This window comes from Lithobates pipiens, unplaced genomic scaffold (genome assembly GCF_037356315.1).
Source record: "Lithobates pipiens isolate NorthernLeopardFrog02 unplaced genomic scaffold, aLitPip1_a1.2 Scaffold_18, whole genome shotgun sequence".
Lineage (NCBI taxonomy): Eukaryota > Metazoa > Chordata > Amphibia > Anura > Ranidae > Lithobates > Lithobates pipiens.
The window spans coordinates 564,820,168-564,835,493 of NW_027507758.1; the positions used below are offsets into that span (position 1 = coordinate 564,820,168).

The 15,326-nt window shown below is 41.3% G+C and overlaps 1 protein-coding gene across 18 annotated transcripts in view; it reads left to right on the forward strand.

The window, feature by feature from the left end:
- The window catches only part of OTOF (otoferlin), a 529,099-nt gene that overhangs the window by 486,893 nt on the left and 26,880 nt on the right, over nt 1-15,326 (forward strand). For 16 of the 18 annotated variants that reach the window (XR_013276955.1, XM_077488986.1, XM_077488991.1 and 13 more), the window contains 3 exons: nt 7,812-7,910; nt 13,998-14,239; nt 14,609-14,787. Coding sequence is in view for 17 of the 18 variants with exons in the window: in XM_077488986.1 (XP_077345112.1) it covers nt 7,812-7,910; nt 13,998-14,239; nt 14,609-14,787 (520 nt within the window). In the remaining variant the exon portion in view is untranslated. Of the gene's footprint in view, nt 1-7,811; nt 7,911-8,120; nt 8,220-13,997; nt 14,240-14,608; nt 14,788-15,326 lie in introns of all 18 variants that reach the window. The other 2 variants (XM_077488987.1, XM_077488990.1) reach the window with 1 other exon arrangement.

The window sequence follows — 15,326 nt, forward strand, 5'->3', positions numbered from 1 at the left end:
GGTATTCTGGTTGGGACATATAGGAGACATGAGAAACACAGCTAATCACATAACAATAAAACCTGAAATACAGTTCCTTAAGAAAGTATTCATACCCCTTGAAATTTTCCACATTTTGTCATATTACAACCGAAAACGTAAGTGTATTTTTCTGGAGGGTGAACCTCCGCCCCAAGTCTCAAGTCTTTTGCAGACTCTAATGCCCTGTACACATGGTCGGAGTTTCCGATGGAAAATGTGCGATCGATTTTTTCCGTCTGAATTTCCTACACACAAAATTTGAGAGCAGGATCTAAAAATGTTCCGACAACAAAATCCGATCGTTTAAATTCTGATCGTGTGTAGACAATTCCGATGGACAAAGTGCCATGCATGCTCAGAATAAATTACGAAACAAAAGCTATTGTCTTCTGCCTCTTTATAGTTCCGTCGTACGTGGTGTACATCACCTCGTTCTGAACGATCGGATTTTCCGACAACTTTGTGCAACTGTGTGTATGCAAGACAAGTTTGGGCAAAAAAACGTCGGAAAAAATCCAACGGATTTTGTCGTCGGAATGTTCGACCATGTGTACAGGGCATAACAGGTTTTCTTATAAGATTGCCCTGTATTTGGCTCCATTCATCTTCCTATCAACTCTGACCAACTTCCCTACTGATAAAAAGCATCCCCACAACATGATGCTGCCACCACCATGTTTCACGATGGAGATGGTGTGTTCAGGGAGAAGTACAGTGCTAGTTTTCTGCCACACATAGCATTTTTTTAGGCCAAAAAGTAAAATTTTGGTCTCATCTGACCAGAGCACCTTCTTCCACGTGTTTGCTGTGTCCCCCACATGGCTTCTTGCAAAATGCAAATGGGACCTCTTAGGGCTTTGTTTTAACAATGGCTTTGTTATTGCCACTCTTCCATAAAGGCCAGATTTGTGGAGTGCACAACTAATTGTTGTCCTTTGGACAGATTCTCCCACCTGAGCTGTGGATCTCTGCAGCTCCTCCATAGTCACCATGGACCTCTTAGCTGCTTCTCTGAATAATGTTCTCCTTGTCCGGCCTGTCAATTTAGGTGGACAGCCATGTCTTGGTAGGTTTGCAGTTATCCCATAATCTTTCCATTTTCGGATGATGGATTGAACAGTGCTCCGTGAGATGTTCAAAACTTGGGATTTTTTTTTATAACCTAACCCTGTGTTAAACGTCTCCACAAATGTATCCCTGACCTGTCTAGTGTGTTCCTTGGCCTGTGTGTTTTCTAACAAACCTCTGAGGGCTTCACAGAACAGCTGTATTTATACAGAGTTTAAATTACACAGGTGGACTCTTTTTACTACTAATTAGGTGACTTCTGAAGGCAGTTGGTTCCACTAGATTTTAGTTAGGGGTATCAAAGTAAAAGGGGCTGAATACAAATGCATGCCACACTTTTTACATATTTATTTGTAAAAAAAAAAAAAATTGAAGACCATTTATCATGTTCCTTCCACTTCACAATTATGTGGCACTTTGTGTTGGTCTATCACATGAAATTCCCCAAAAATAAATTTATGTTTTTGGTTGTAACATGACAAAATGTGGAAAATTTTAAGGCGTACAAATACTTTTTCAAGGCACTGTATCTGTTTTGAGAGGAGGCTTAGGGGCTGAAACACACTTTTAAGGGAATACATTTGTTATGTAATGTATGTAAAATCTATATGCAAATATCTGATTTATCCACAACCTTTCCCTGCTATCAGGACCACATTGCCAAAAATAGTTTTGTTTTAAGCTTCCATGTAAACCAAAGGTAGTTTTGTATTGTACTTGTTGCTATCGTTGTAAGGTGACCTTGGGTGTTCTGAAAGGCACCTATAAATAAAATGTATTATTATTATTATTACTTTGCTTCATAAGCATGTCAAAGTTGATCTGTAGCCATTTAGAGATACCCAGGTCATGCAGCTGTGCCAGTGTTATTCTCTGAAGATGTTAGCGTGTAAAGTCTTTACATTTTACTTGCTTCAATTGGACCATTGGTTCCCCCTCATATTGTACAACTGCAGAGCAGTAATACAATCACTGGTCTAAGGCCCGATTCACACCTATGCATTTTTAGTGCTTTTTGCATTTTGCAGATTTGCACTACAGTCCATGTAACATGGCTTCCTATGGAACACGTTCTGTAGTGCAAATCTGCAAAATGCAAAAAGCACTAAAAATGCATAGGTGTGAATCAGGCCTTAAGGAGGGATTAAGGTTTTTTATTTAACTCTCCTAGAAGCCAGCAGCAGCATTTTTGCCAAAAAATTCCTGACACTTGTAAAAGTGTCCAAAGCTTTTACAAGCTTTTGGGGGCTTTTATAGGCCTCAAGCTCTTGGGCGTTAATTCATTTCATTGGCCAGAATAAATAATTAATTCTGGCCATGGAAATTAATTAATTCTCAAGCACTAGCTTGTAGACAAATTTAGCAGCTTTTAGTAGCGTCAAGTGTTTTTTATGCCCAAATTCTGCTGCTCCTGGATGTACAGGCATTGGAGTTTTTTTCCTGCCTCTAAAAGCCTCTTTAAAATCTCCTGCTACTAAGCGCTGCTAAAAGCCTAAAGCCTCGTACACACGATCAGTCTTTCCGACAACAAAACCATGGAATTTTGTCCAGAGGGTGTTGGCTCAAACTTGTCTTACATACACACGGTCACACAAATGTTGGCCAACAATTACAAACAAGATATTTGTGATATCTCCATTACAAATGCTAGTTAGATCGAGCGCTTCCGGTTCGTATTTGATTCCGAGCATGCGCGGACTTTTGTGCGACGGACTTGTATACACACGATCGGAAAGTCCGACAAAAATGTGTTGGCGGAAAGTTTGAGAACCTGCGAGCCAACATTTGTTGGTGGAAAGTCTGACAACAAATGTTCAATGGAGCACACACACGGTTGGACTTTCCGCCAACAAGCTCACATCCAACGTTTGTTGTCAGAAAATCCAAAAGTGTGTACGTGGCATTAGTGTGCATGGAAACATAGGCTAACATGAGGGGCATTTAGAGGCAGGAAAAATAAATGGCAAATGCCCCTAGAAGCAGCTGTAAAAAAAGTCCAGTGTACATGAGGCCTAATTATCCAAATGCCAATAAAAATGTATGATTTAAGACATGGCCTGCATATTTTGTAATATGAATAAACCCTGTATTATTGAGTGTTGAAGCTACAGGAAGAATGCTGCTATTCAAGGCAACTGGCAGGGCCCCATGGGATTGATTTACTAAAACTGGAGAGTGCAAAATCTGGTGCGTCTGTGCATTAGAAACCAATCAGCTTTCAGGTTGTTTTTTTTTCAAAGTTTCATTGAACAAGTTGAAGTTTGAAGCTGATTGGCTACCATGCACAGCTGCACCAGATTCTGCACTCTCCAGTTTTAGTAAAACAACCGCTATGTTTAGATACTGGTACAGTTAGTGAGCATTTCCCAAGAACCACGTTATGTCCTTTTAGGATTATACTGTATTTCCTTGTAGGAGCATTATTACTAGGGTTCCACCGATGCCGTATTTTTACCAGCGAGTATGAGTACGATACTTTCAGCCAAGTGCTCAAAGATTGCGAGTACCAATACCTTTGCAGTGCTCTTTCCGGCCATACAAAGTTAATGGGCTCAAATCGCACTGCAAAGAATCGCATACGATTTGAATGGGAATCATACTGCAAAGGTATCGGTTTCGGGTATCGGAGCATTTTCACGAGTACCAGTAAACATGAAAATACTCAGTATCGGCACACCTTATTATTACAATTAAGCCAATTATATTTTCTTTTACAAAGGTTTTATTAGTATTAATTAACAAGTTTACATTCCAATACAATAGGCTGTCATACAAATAACAGTTCAGGTGTTTCACAGTATAGAAGTTATTAAAGAAGGCTGTTGCCCAGGCGATTCTAACATTTTCTGTGTCCGGGAGAACCCGGGTTTTCACATGACTGCAACAGAAGTATGTCATACAATACAGTAACAGCCCATAGTAATCATCTACTGGTAATTGGTAAGACAAAAGAAAGAAGGAGAGAAAAAGATGTATAATGAGTCAAGAGAAGATTAAAAGAGGTCGTTGAATAAGAAACAGGGGAGAAGTAGTGAGGGTTAAAAGAGAGAAGGAAGGAGGGTCAAGGAAGAGAGAGGGGAGGGAGGGAAGAGAATGGGCTCGCAGGTTGTGCACCACCGGTCCCTACATTGATAATATAGCAACATCGAATCTAGGAGAATAATGATATGCAATCCAGGGCTGCCAGACACGTAGAAACTTGGCATGAGTGTCAGAAACAACAGAAGACAATTTTTCATTGACCATAACATCATTCAGTCGGTTCTTGACCGCTTCGAAACTCAGGGCTGGGGTTCTCCATGCTCTGGCTATTGTCAATTTAGTTGCAGTAAACAGATGTTGCGCCAATTGGCGCTCTGGGCGTAACAGCGCAGTGATTGGTTTGCCAAGGAGTGCCTCAAACGGATCCCTTTTAAGATTCACTCGAAGTAGGCTACGAAGCAATGCGTACACCCTGACCCATAGTCTGCACACCCGTGGGCACGTCCACCAAATATGGGCCATAGTGCCTTCTTGGGCACATTCCCTAAAGCAAAGAGGGGAACAGGTTGGGACAAAGCGAGCCAGGCGCGTTGGGGTATAATACCACCGGTATAACACCTTATATGCATTTTCCAGAATCACTACATTGCGCGAGCAGTTGGATATAGCTAGAGTCATTGCCTGCCATTCCTCTGGGTCCAGCTTCTTCCCTAACTCTCTCTCCCACTGTGAATGGTAAGACCGCACTGGAGGTCTCCTCTTAGAAACCAGAGCTGAGTATATCATAGATATCAGACCAGGGGAGTGGGGCCTGGATCTGCAGATGCTCTCAAACGGTGTCAACCTGTATGGGGCGTCCTGAGATTTAATGAGACTCCGGAGGAAATGACGGATCTGTAGATACCTGAAATATTCTTGTAGAGGTATGTCATGTGACGAGCGTAAAGCATCATAGGTTAAGATTTTAGTGGGAGTAAGCAAGGAGTGTACGTCGCCGAAGCCATTCATGGTCCACCACCTGAATTGCGCTGTGTCGTTAAGGCCTGGAGGGAAAAGTGGGCAACGTAAAAGTCGCAACAGCGGGAGATGGGGAGAAGCCAGCCCCGCCGAGTACTTCACTGAGTCCCAAACTCGTAGCGTATGAATCATACAAGGCCCTGTGATCTTAGGGCGATGTATAGGCGGGAGCCATGGTAAGGAAGAAATTGGGACGGGGTCAGTCTCAAGCAGATCAATAGTCGCCCATAGCGGGAGTTGATACGTCTCATGGAGATGAGAGAGCGGAGCAATGGTAGCAGCCACGTAGTAGTCTCTTATATTCGGGACCGAGAGGCCCCCATTACTTTTGTTGGCGAACAGGATTTGTTTATTAATACGGGGGCGAGACGATCCCCAGATAAATTGCAGGATCTTACGCTGATGGGTATTGAGGACGTGGGAGGGAATTGGGATGGGGAGAACCCTAAAATAGTAAAGTAATTTCGGGAGATAAGCCATTCTGATGGCTGTTATTCTCCCAAACCATGAGAGAGGTAAGGAGGACCATGCCGACAACATATCCGTCAGTTTTTTGAATAAAGGTGGATAATTTGCCTGATATAAAGCCTGATATGCCGATGTGAGGCGGATTCCCAAATAAGGCAAAGAGGAAACCCATTGGTAAAGAAAGGCCGACTGCAAGTCTCCCAGTAATTCCACAGAGAGGTTAGTCGACAATGCCTTCGATTTAGATGAGTTAATTTGGAGTCCTGAGAGAGAAGCAAAGGATTGCAACAGTGTATGTAAGTTTGGCAGGGAAGTTCTAGGAGAGGTGACAGAAAGGAGAATGTCATCAGCGAATAAGGAGATCTTATGTGGGCACCCCGCTAAGCCAATTATATTTTAATAAGGAAACCTTACACACAGTGTTCCATCTGTAGAAATTCAACATCATTTCTGAAGGATTTGCTTAAATGTATTTTCTGCCATGTTCAGACACAAAACTTTCCATTGTACATTGTATTGTTTGAGTTTAAAAGTGTTTGAAAATATATCACCCTGAACTGCCAGATGTACCAGTTCCTCCAGTTGACAATTGTTATAGAACCCAACTATCCACTTCTCTGGACAATAGGCATTACCTATTGAAATAATATCACTTGGACTTTTGTTCATCAACTGGGAGGATTCAAGATTACAAAATAAAGGATATGATCTTAAATCTCCAAACAATTCACTGTGTTCTCAGCCCCTATGTGCCCACATCTCTGGGCATCTCTGGGCATTAGAAACATGAATAGAACTGTATTAGGGAGGCTACAGACCAGTGTGACATTGCAAATGAATTATTAAAGAACTGTCCTTGTATAAAGTAACTCGTATAGTGCATCGCAACTGAATATACCACTTTAAACTCTTATGTATTTTGTGTTCTTAAAAAAAGTCCTTTGCATAAAAATAAAATCAAAAGTGTCATAAAACACGCATATAGAAGGGAGGAGTCGAACCCGTGACGTCACGCAGCCACTGCGATCCATGGGGAGTGGTGAGCAAGCAGACGTGCTAAATACTAAAGCGTCTTTTATTTGTATATCCTGTAAGTGTGTTTTTATGGGGGCGTAAAAAATTTGTTGAAATGGAGAGCACTATGTAGTCTGCCTTTTTGCTTGCATGTAGTTTGCTGAGCAAAGAGACATGCTAACAGAGCTGGGTCCCTGGAGGGGAGGAAGGAGCAGGGTATATTGCAGGAGTGTTTTTTACATAGAGCTTATTGAACTCATCTTTGAGGTGAGCAGGTCTTTCAACTGGTGGTGGTGTGCACTAATTGTTTCATATGCCGATTGGTGATTGAAAGTGGATTTTATATAAATACTTTGTTTCATGACACTTTTGATTTGATTTTTATGCAAAGGACTTTTTTTAAGAATGCAGAATACCTAAGAGTTTAAAGTGGTATATTCAGGGACACTGCACTATATGAGTTACTTTATGTGTTATTTGGTGGAGTGAAATCACTGAGTGTACAGCAGCAACTGAACAGGCTTGAGTAATAAATATTGACACAAGATTTTGTCACATACTGATATAAGATTGAAATAGGTAAGAGCATCACAATTTAGAGGTAGCGCTGATTGTATTTCATACCCAAGTGACATTGTATGTTTTGCATTATGAATTAACCTTGTATTGGTGGGTACTAAAGCTACAGGAAAAACACTGCTCTTCTGGGCAACTGGTAGGACATCATGTTTGGACGTTGGTACATTGGTTAAGGGTTTGCAGTGAACCACTGTCTTCTGCCCTTTCAGGGATTTACAGTACAAGCCATCATTTATTAATAAGGAGACCTTACATTGTACCGGTGTCTAAGAGAACAGTGTCCTACCTGTAGGAGTTCAACCTCATTTCCAATGGTTTTAGTGAAGTGTATTTTCTGCCTTGTTCAGACACAAATCTTGATATTTTATTGTGTTAGTATAATTTTAGTTTAATCATTTTGATATCACTCTGAACTCGCCAAGTAATATCCTGGCAGATAAACCAGTTCCTCCAGTTGACAATCATTATAGAACCCAACTATCTACTTTGCTGGAAAATAGGCATTACCTCTTGAAATACTGACATCTCTTGGACGTCTGTCCATCAACTGGGTGGATTCAAGATTCCAGAACAAAGGAGATAATGTAGAACCTCCAAACAATTCCCCATGTTCTCAGTCCCTATGTGCCCACATCTCACTTGTCTCACTATCTCCTTGCCAGATACGAGCTTAGAGTGATAATTTGGAATACCGATGAGGTAATCCTGGAAGATGATGATTACTTCACAGGAGAAAAGTCTAGTGACATTTTTGTCAGGGGGTACGTACCAGTGAAAAAAGGTTGACTTTGTGTTGTGTGTGGGCTTCTGTGTACACTTGTGGCGCACACACCAGTTCCCATGCTGCCTTTGTTGCCGGTTTTACGCTTTTGTGTTGTGTGTGAATAACAGAATTTTGCTTTTTTTGCTCCCTTTTTTTTGTTTGATTTCTTTGTCTACCTCATGTTTACCGTCGCACTCTTGAAAACTAGTTTTGAACTACGTGTTATAATTTGGAACACTGATGAAGTGATTCTAGAAGATGATGCTTTCATGACAGGAGAGAAGATGTCAGACATCTATGTCAAGGGGTAATGATGCACGGCCCGGACCCTTTTAACACCCACACCCTACCCTACCCCCCCCCCCATCCCTTCTAACCTGCCTAACCCTCTTCCCTGGGCGCAGCAATTGTGCATATCCCCTGTCACTCATCACTGCTTGTGTCACTGCACTGAACTGCACTGGTCTGCTACACCCTTTTGCTTGCTCGCTCCCATCTCTAGCTGGTCTTTGGGTTGCAATGTGGTGGATCTATTGGGTTTTTTGATGCCATGAAAATACTCTTCAGTTTTTGAGGTCCTCAAATTGATTTATGTTTCACCAATTTATTATGTGTGCAGGAAAATTACTGGACACTTCCAGGGTCATAACTCAAATTGTCACCACCTTTCGCAGGTTTATATACCCTGATTTAAATTGAATTCCTTGCTTTGACCACCATAAATTGGAAATATCATCGATCCAAAATTTTCTTTACCAAAACAAACAAAAGTCTATATAAAAAAATGATCTGATGCTAAAGATAGGTGATCCATTGGCCTAGCTTTTCTGCAAGCACAGATTGCACAATGTTGATCTGTGTCACCAATTAATTTAGGTAATCACAGATATATATAATATTCTTTTACATTTTCCACTACTATCAGTATTTTTAATTAACCTCTTCATAAGTTCATAATATTCATCATTACCAGGAAAAATATATAAAATGTGCTGAAGAAAATATCAGCTAAGAAGCTGGCATTAGTTCCATGTGACTTTACTCATCGTAAATTGGATCTTCCAAAAAGATTTAAAAGCGAGTAACAGAAATACACTTTAGGACAAAACACAAGAAAATATTTATGTAATAAAATATATATAATGATTTACATCATTCCTATTCTGAGTTGAGGTACTTGATGCACTGGAACCAGCTTAGGTACACCAGCAGAATTAGCCACAAGTAAAAATAAATTATCAATAATTCAGATATAGATACACAACTTGCACCCAAGCTAACTTATTTGGATTTAGAAAGATAATGTAAAAAAAAAAACATGGCCATCTCATGTTTACTAGCATAAATATTTAAAGGTACTATTATATATTGATCCTGAGCATAAAAAGTTATGTTGTTCAGGATCCAATATCTTCCTTTGGGGTAAAAGGTTTTGAACCAAATCTCTTTCTAATCCCAACTCCTGGTGTGATGATGTCCACCCTCAGCACTGGAGAGGTCTTTCTCGCCCTGGTTCCACCACACAATCCCACTAGCTAGCGATGCCTCCAGGAGTGGGTGTGTCTGCATACAGTGTGATTCATGTGTTTGCACCAAGGTTTACAATAAGAGGGCTTTTATTTGCACAGTATGAAATTGTTTTTGCATTGTGTTCCCAGATTCCAGGTAAGTGCCTTTCACACCTCCTTGTTTCTGAGAGAGCCCTTAAATGTAGCTGCTGACCATGGCAAAAAACAGCCATATTTCAAGAATGCAAACCATATTCTATATTGATATTTTAGGTAAAATCACATTAATGTGTGGACTATTTTTTTTGGGTTTGTCCAGTAATTATTACATGTAGCCAAATCATTGGATACAGTGACATTTCTATATTTTATGTAAAGGTACACTTCAGTCAAAATAAAAAATATATCTTGTGTCACCTCTGACAAATCAGTTCGGAGCTTACACAAGACTTTCTTTTCCCAGTCTGATGGGTGAGTATATCTCGCTGGGGAGCGGAGGAGTTTAAGTGACTCTTATCCTTTAACTTTCATGTGTAAAGGAAGGGGTCACTTTAAAATAGAACTATGGCCTCCCATTAAAGGAGAAGTACAGTCAAAGCTTGTTTGGCTTTAATTCTCCTGTGGATCACAGGAGTGCAGTTCTTTGTGCCCTCGTGTGACCCATTTCCATACCTCCCAACTTTCCAAGATGGGAATGAGGGACACCTGTTGGAAAAAGTATCTAGACATAGGACACACCCTCTGCCACGCCCTCCCCTTAAAGGAGAATTGTACAAAAATTGACCGGTTAAACCCACAAGTGCCTTTTTACCACTACTATTCCTTTATATTGGCTTTTGGAATTTACAAATGCAACAATTTGGATACTGGATGAAAGGTTTAGCACTGGAAAACACCTTTTGAAAGATAAAAAGTGAATTTTATATACAATTATATAGATCATACCAAAATCAGGGACAAATGAGGAGGAAAGAGGGACAGAGGGACTTTGTTCCAAATCAGGGACAGTCCCTCAAAATAAGGGACAGTTGGAAGCTATGCATTTTCAGTAAACAGCGAGCTGATGTACACTGTTGGCTGATGTCACGGAGTCGCGCTAGGCTCAGGAAAGATCGTGACTATAAAGTCGGGATCCGCCCGCATGCCTGGACTGGCACCCGGCTCATTTTCTCAGCGAGCTGCTGAGAGCCTGAGCTGGCTGCTCCTACCTCCTCCACAGCCCAGTGCTCCAGCGAGGGGGAGAGCCAATGACTGACAGCAGCCCTCTGCTCAGGGAGCTTTAAGAACCGAGCAATCAGCAGTGTTTGATCGCTCGGTTCTCAGCCTCAGAGCCGGTGGGGGACGTATGCAGCATCGGCGCAATGCTTCATCCACCTAGGTAGGTATGATTCTACAATAAAAAATATTCCCATACTTCTCTTTTGATAATACGTGCCACATCACTTATTTATTAATGCATTTGCACTTGCGGTTTTCTTTTAGTCCCCCTAAAAAGTCCCCACAAATTCCAGTTTACGCCTGCTAGTGAAGCCCACCTAATCCAGATTTTTGAAATGGAGTTGCAGTGATGTTGCAGCTCTCCTGAATTCAGAGCAGAGTTGCCACTCTAATGTAGTCTGCGCCTGCTTGCTTCGTGGCTATCAGCATTGACACTGCTGATTCACAAGCCTGTGGATTGTCAGTCAATGCCTGGACACACCTAGCCCTGCCCACTAATTGTTTGATTGACAGCAGTGCCTTTATTACTGAAACCCTCCCAGTGTGAGCTGCAGTGTCTGGGAGGAGAAGCGTTTGAGACACAAATGATGGAGGATTTGACTCAGTCGGGAAAGGTAAAGGAAGTTTTGAGGCTTATGTACAGTATCACATAGTAACTACATTTGGGACTTGTTAAGACTGACTGGGACTTGTTAAGATCCCCCAAAAAACAATGGCTGCTTCCCTTATGTGTATGCAACATATACACATTTACAACTCATTTTGGACCTTCCAGTAACAAGGAGGTTATCCGCAGAGAGAAAGCCGACTGTGAAGGCGAAGATGATGCATCAACGGAGTATACTGCATGCAACATTTCCTCTCATTTCCTTCATTCATATCTACACTAATATCTGTTAACAAAATATCTATATGCATAGCTCTGTACTTCTTTCCTGCGTGGAGCATGTGGATTTATGTCTGTGTGTATTTTCTTTTGTGTATGTTTAGCATGTAAATGTTATATTGCTCAAGAATGTCTATTTAATATGTACATAAATGTTTATGTCAGAAAAAAAAACTATTACAAGAGTTTTGTCATCAAAGGGTCAGTCCACTCGAAACGAATAAGCTGACTCCAATACTGGATTATTTTACCAATCAAGTACTGTCCTTGAAAGTTCAAACTAAGCCTCCACCTGCAACCATTTTGGTCCAAAGACCAAACTTCCGTTCCAGGTTTACATGTCCTCCCCCCCGTAGGCCAACCATTCTACCTCACTTGACTGGCTAGTCTTATTGTTATATGAACAAGCTAAGATGTCATAGCCACACAAGGTACACAAATCCTTGGGGCAGCGAGGCTAGAGGGGGTTAGTTTACCTACTCATCTGCACACCTAAAACTAAAGACTAGAAGTCTAGAGCAAAGTAATGTTTTTTTTTTCATAATTGTATTGACCTAAAACATAGAATACTATTCCACCAACAAAAATTACAAATTGTGCAGGGATAACAATGAAGGCCCAGTTGCATCATTCTTGGCAGCAACACCACACTAGACCATGGCCTACATTGGCTGTCCATAAATTGGGACCTGTCTGTCTTCCTTCTGTGTATTTGTTGTAAAGTATCCAGAAGTGCCAACAAGCCTTAACTGAATATGGAGCTGTGAAGTTAACGTTACAAATAATAAAAATCCATTGGATGATGCACCTGGTTAATATTTACTTAGTACCAACATTGTATTGGTGAATCAATGCTTGTAAGCCCTCAGAACTGTAGACCCTCTGGCTATTTACAGGCTAGCTAGAGGATTTGAGAATGTTACCACAAGAGCTGACTTTGAGGGGTCACCTTTCTTTAGATACATAGTATTAATGTAGAGGTTGAAGCAGTAACATGAAATTGGGAACCATAATCTTAAAGCCAAACTCCAGGAAACTTGAAAGATTCTTTGTTGCAATGGGGCTGCGGCAATACTGCAAGGGTTAACTGCTCATTCCGGTTGAGGCGGCATAGAAAAGAAAATTTACTTACCTGATCCTCCACTCCTCTGCACTGCTTGACCAGTCCCTTCAGCGTCTTTCCCCCCATACTCCAGCATTCTAAAGCCAGCCATAGATGATTTGATTTTCTTTCCTGCAACCATGGGTTGCAGGAAAGAATGTCGCTCGATTCTTCCATCAACACAGTCAGTGTCAATGGGGGAATCCCTCCTGTGGCGCTATCCTCTTTTGGGGTGAGCCGCCCCAGCCAGGAGAACACAGTGATTATTGCTAGCAATAGCAGAGCCCCCTGGCAATAATCGCTTGAAAAATCCAACAGGCTGGTTGTACCCAAGTTGATTGATTGATCAACCTGGATATAATCAGCCTGCCCATACATGGTGATCGATCAACCTGCATACAGTCAGCCCCTGCACATACATGGTTCCAATCTCAGGCTGGTCCTTGCTGAACAGGCAGAGATGTGAACCGTCTATGGCCAGCTTAAGGTCTTGATGTTATTGGACATGGTGGCTCTGAGGGACATTCCACAGCTGAAGCATAGGAGAGCACCATCTGCTGGTGGAGCAGAGAATTAGGTAAGTAAAACAGTTTTCACTATCCCCTAGAATAATGCCTGGTACACACTAAGTTTTTTTTATAGGAGCTTGCGAGGAGCTCACTGTATTAACTATGCAATGTTAGTACAGAAATCTCCCAGCTGTGCTATTGTGTTCTGATGAGGGGGTTCCCCCGCCAGAACACACTGGTCAGCGCTCACAGCCATTGGCTGCAAGTGCTGATTGGATGCCGATTGGCTGCTGGTTTTCCAGCAAGCCCGTTCAGGCTTTTAGAAGTCTTTGTTGGCCTAAGGTAAGTGCCGTGTTAACAGTTGAGCACTGCTGTTTAGATTTCCTAGGCAGAGCAAACAACTAACTAGATTAAATGTATTATTTTTTAAACAATGGCAGTTTCCTAGTTCTAGGTGTGATGTAGAGATATGCTTGGAAGTATACTATAAAGTTTTCTTACTGATGTGGATTTTCATGACCCATTTTTGGACTGTGCTGGACCTCATATTTGTCATACCTAGATAATGTTGGCATGCATGTAGTCATCATACAACCGGATTTTTCATCCACCACAATCTGAGCAGATACTGACTGGGCAGGACAATTGTTTGTCCCCCATGACCATGCCAAGTACTAACAAGTTAAGCCTAAAATAACCCTGTCTCCCAGAATATGGAGGTAGTGACCTGTATAAAATTCTCCTTACACAAGTACTAGTAAGTAACCCCCACTCTCCCCAGTATTAGAGCATGCCATTACAGTTAATGATCCTTAGCGTTTTGTATGTATGTCTACTGACTGTCTCTGGATGGGACATGTAGGTGGCTGAAGGGACAACAGGAGGACAAGCAAGATACAGACGTCCACTATCACTCTCTTACTGGTGAGGGCAACTTCAACTGGAGGTTCATTTATCCATTTGATTATCTGGTGGCCGAGGAGAAGATTGTCATCTCTAAGAAAGAGTCTATGTTTTCCTGGGATGAGACAGAATACAAGATTCCAGCACGACTTACCCTACAGGTCTGGGATGCTGACCACTTCTCTGCTGATGACTTCCTGGGTATGACTGTACATTACATAATGTGAATTGTACTGACGGTGAATAATGTTGTATATTTTACTGAACATTGACCATGTAGTGCTTAATATCCATGGGAGTCAGCCCTCTTAAAACTGATGATACTTTTGTGGGAGTCTAACAGAGGTTTGGGAATACCTTTGATAAAAATGTGTGCCAAAGTTGTATGATTAAGCCATTGCAAGGAGCTCTTACATTTTCTATAGTTATTTAATATACTTTAGTATTGAAAAATTGCTGTAATAATTAGGGCAAGGTTTGGGAGTAAATTTGTGTCATGCCTATGAAAATCTTTTAAGGGTGTTTCAGTTTGTAGCATGTTACCTCATTGGTCATATTTCCCTCCTATAGGCGCCATTGAGTTAGACTTAAACCGTTTCCCTCGAGGAGCAAAGACAGCGAAACAATGCTCCATAGACATGGTGGCACCCGAGGTGGACTTGCCAATGGTTTCTATCTTCAAACAGAAGAGGGTGAAAGGATGGTGGCCGTTCGTTGCCAGAAATGAAAATGATGAACTTGAACTCACTGTAAGATGCTAAATGTTTTCTCCTTGTTTTTAGCATCTGTTTTTAAAATTTGATCCAGGATGCATGATTTAATTGAGTTTTCCATTAAAATATAGCTTTTCTGTTGGCCTTTCTGCAAATTGAAAAATTGCAAAAGTGTTGACAAAAGCAAGAAAATGTGCAACATAAGAGCTGTTTTATAAACGTGTATGAAGAAACATTTTTTTGTTCATTTTGATGGAACAGTTAGACCTTTTGTCAAGTTTTTATAGCTGACTATGTTCCCATTGGGGAGATTCCCTCCTAATTGGTATGGGTGACCATTGTTGTCACTGAGACAGAAAGGGATGGACAATCCAAACATTTCGAGTTGTCAAAAGTGAAACTCATCCAATGGGAATGTCTTATCCAGTGACTGCTCCCTTAGATGGGATTTCCATTAACCTAATGTCACGCTTACCCCTAATGCAGGGGGTCAGACACTATAGCTGGCTATTGTGTTCTACACCTATAGCAGCCCCCTTTCTCATAAGGCAAGCAGGCCTACCGGTGCTTGCTTG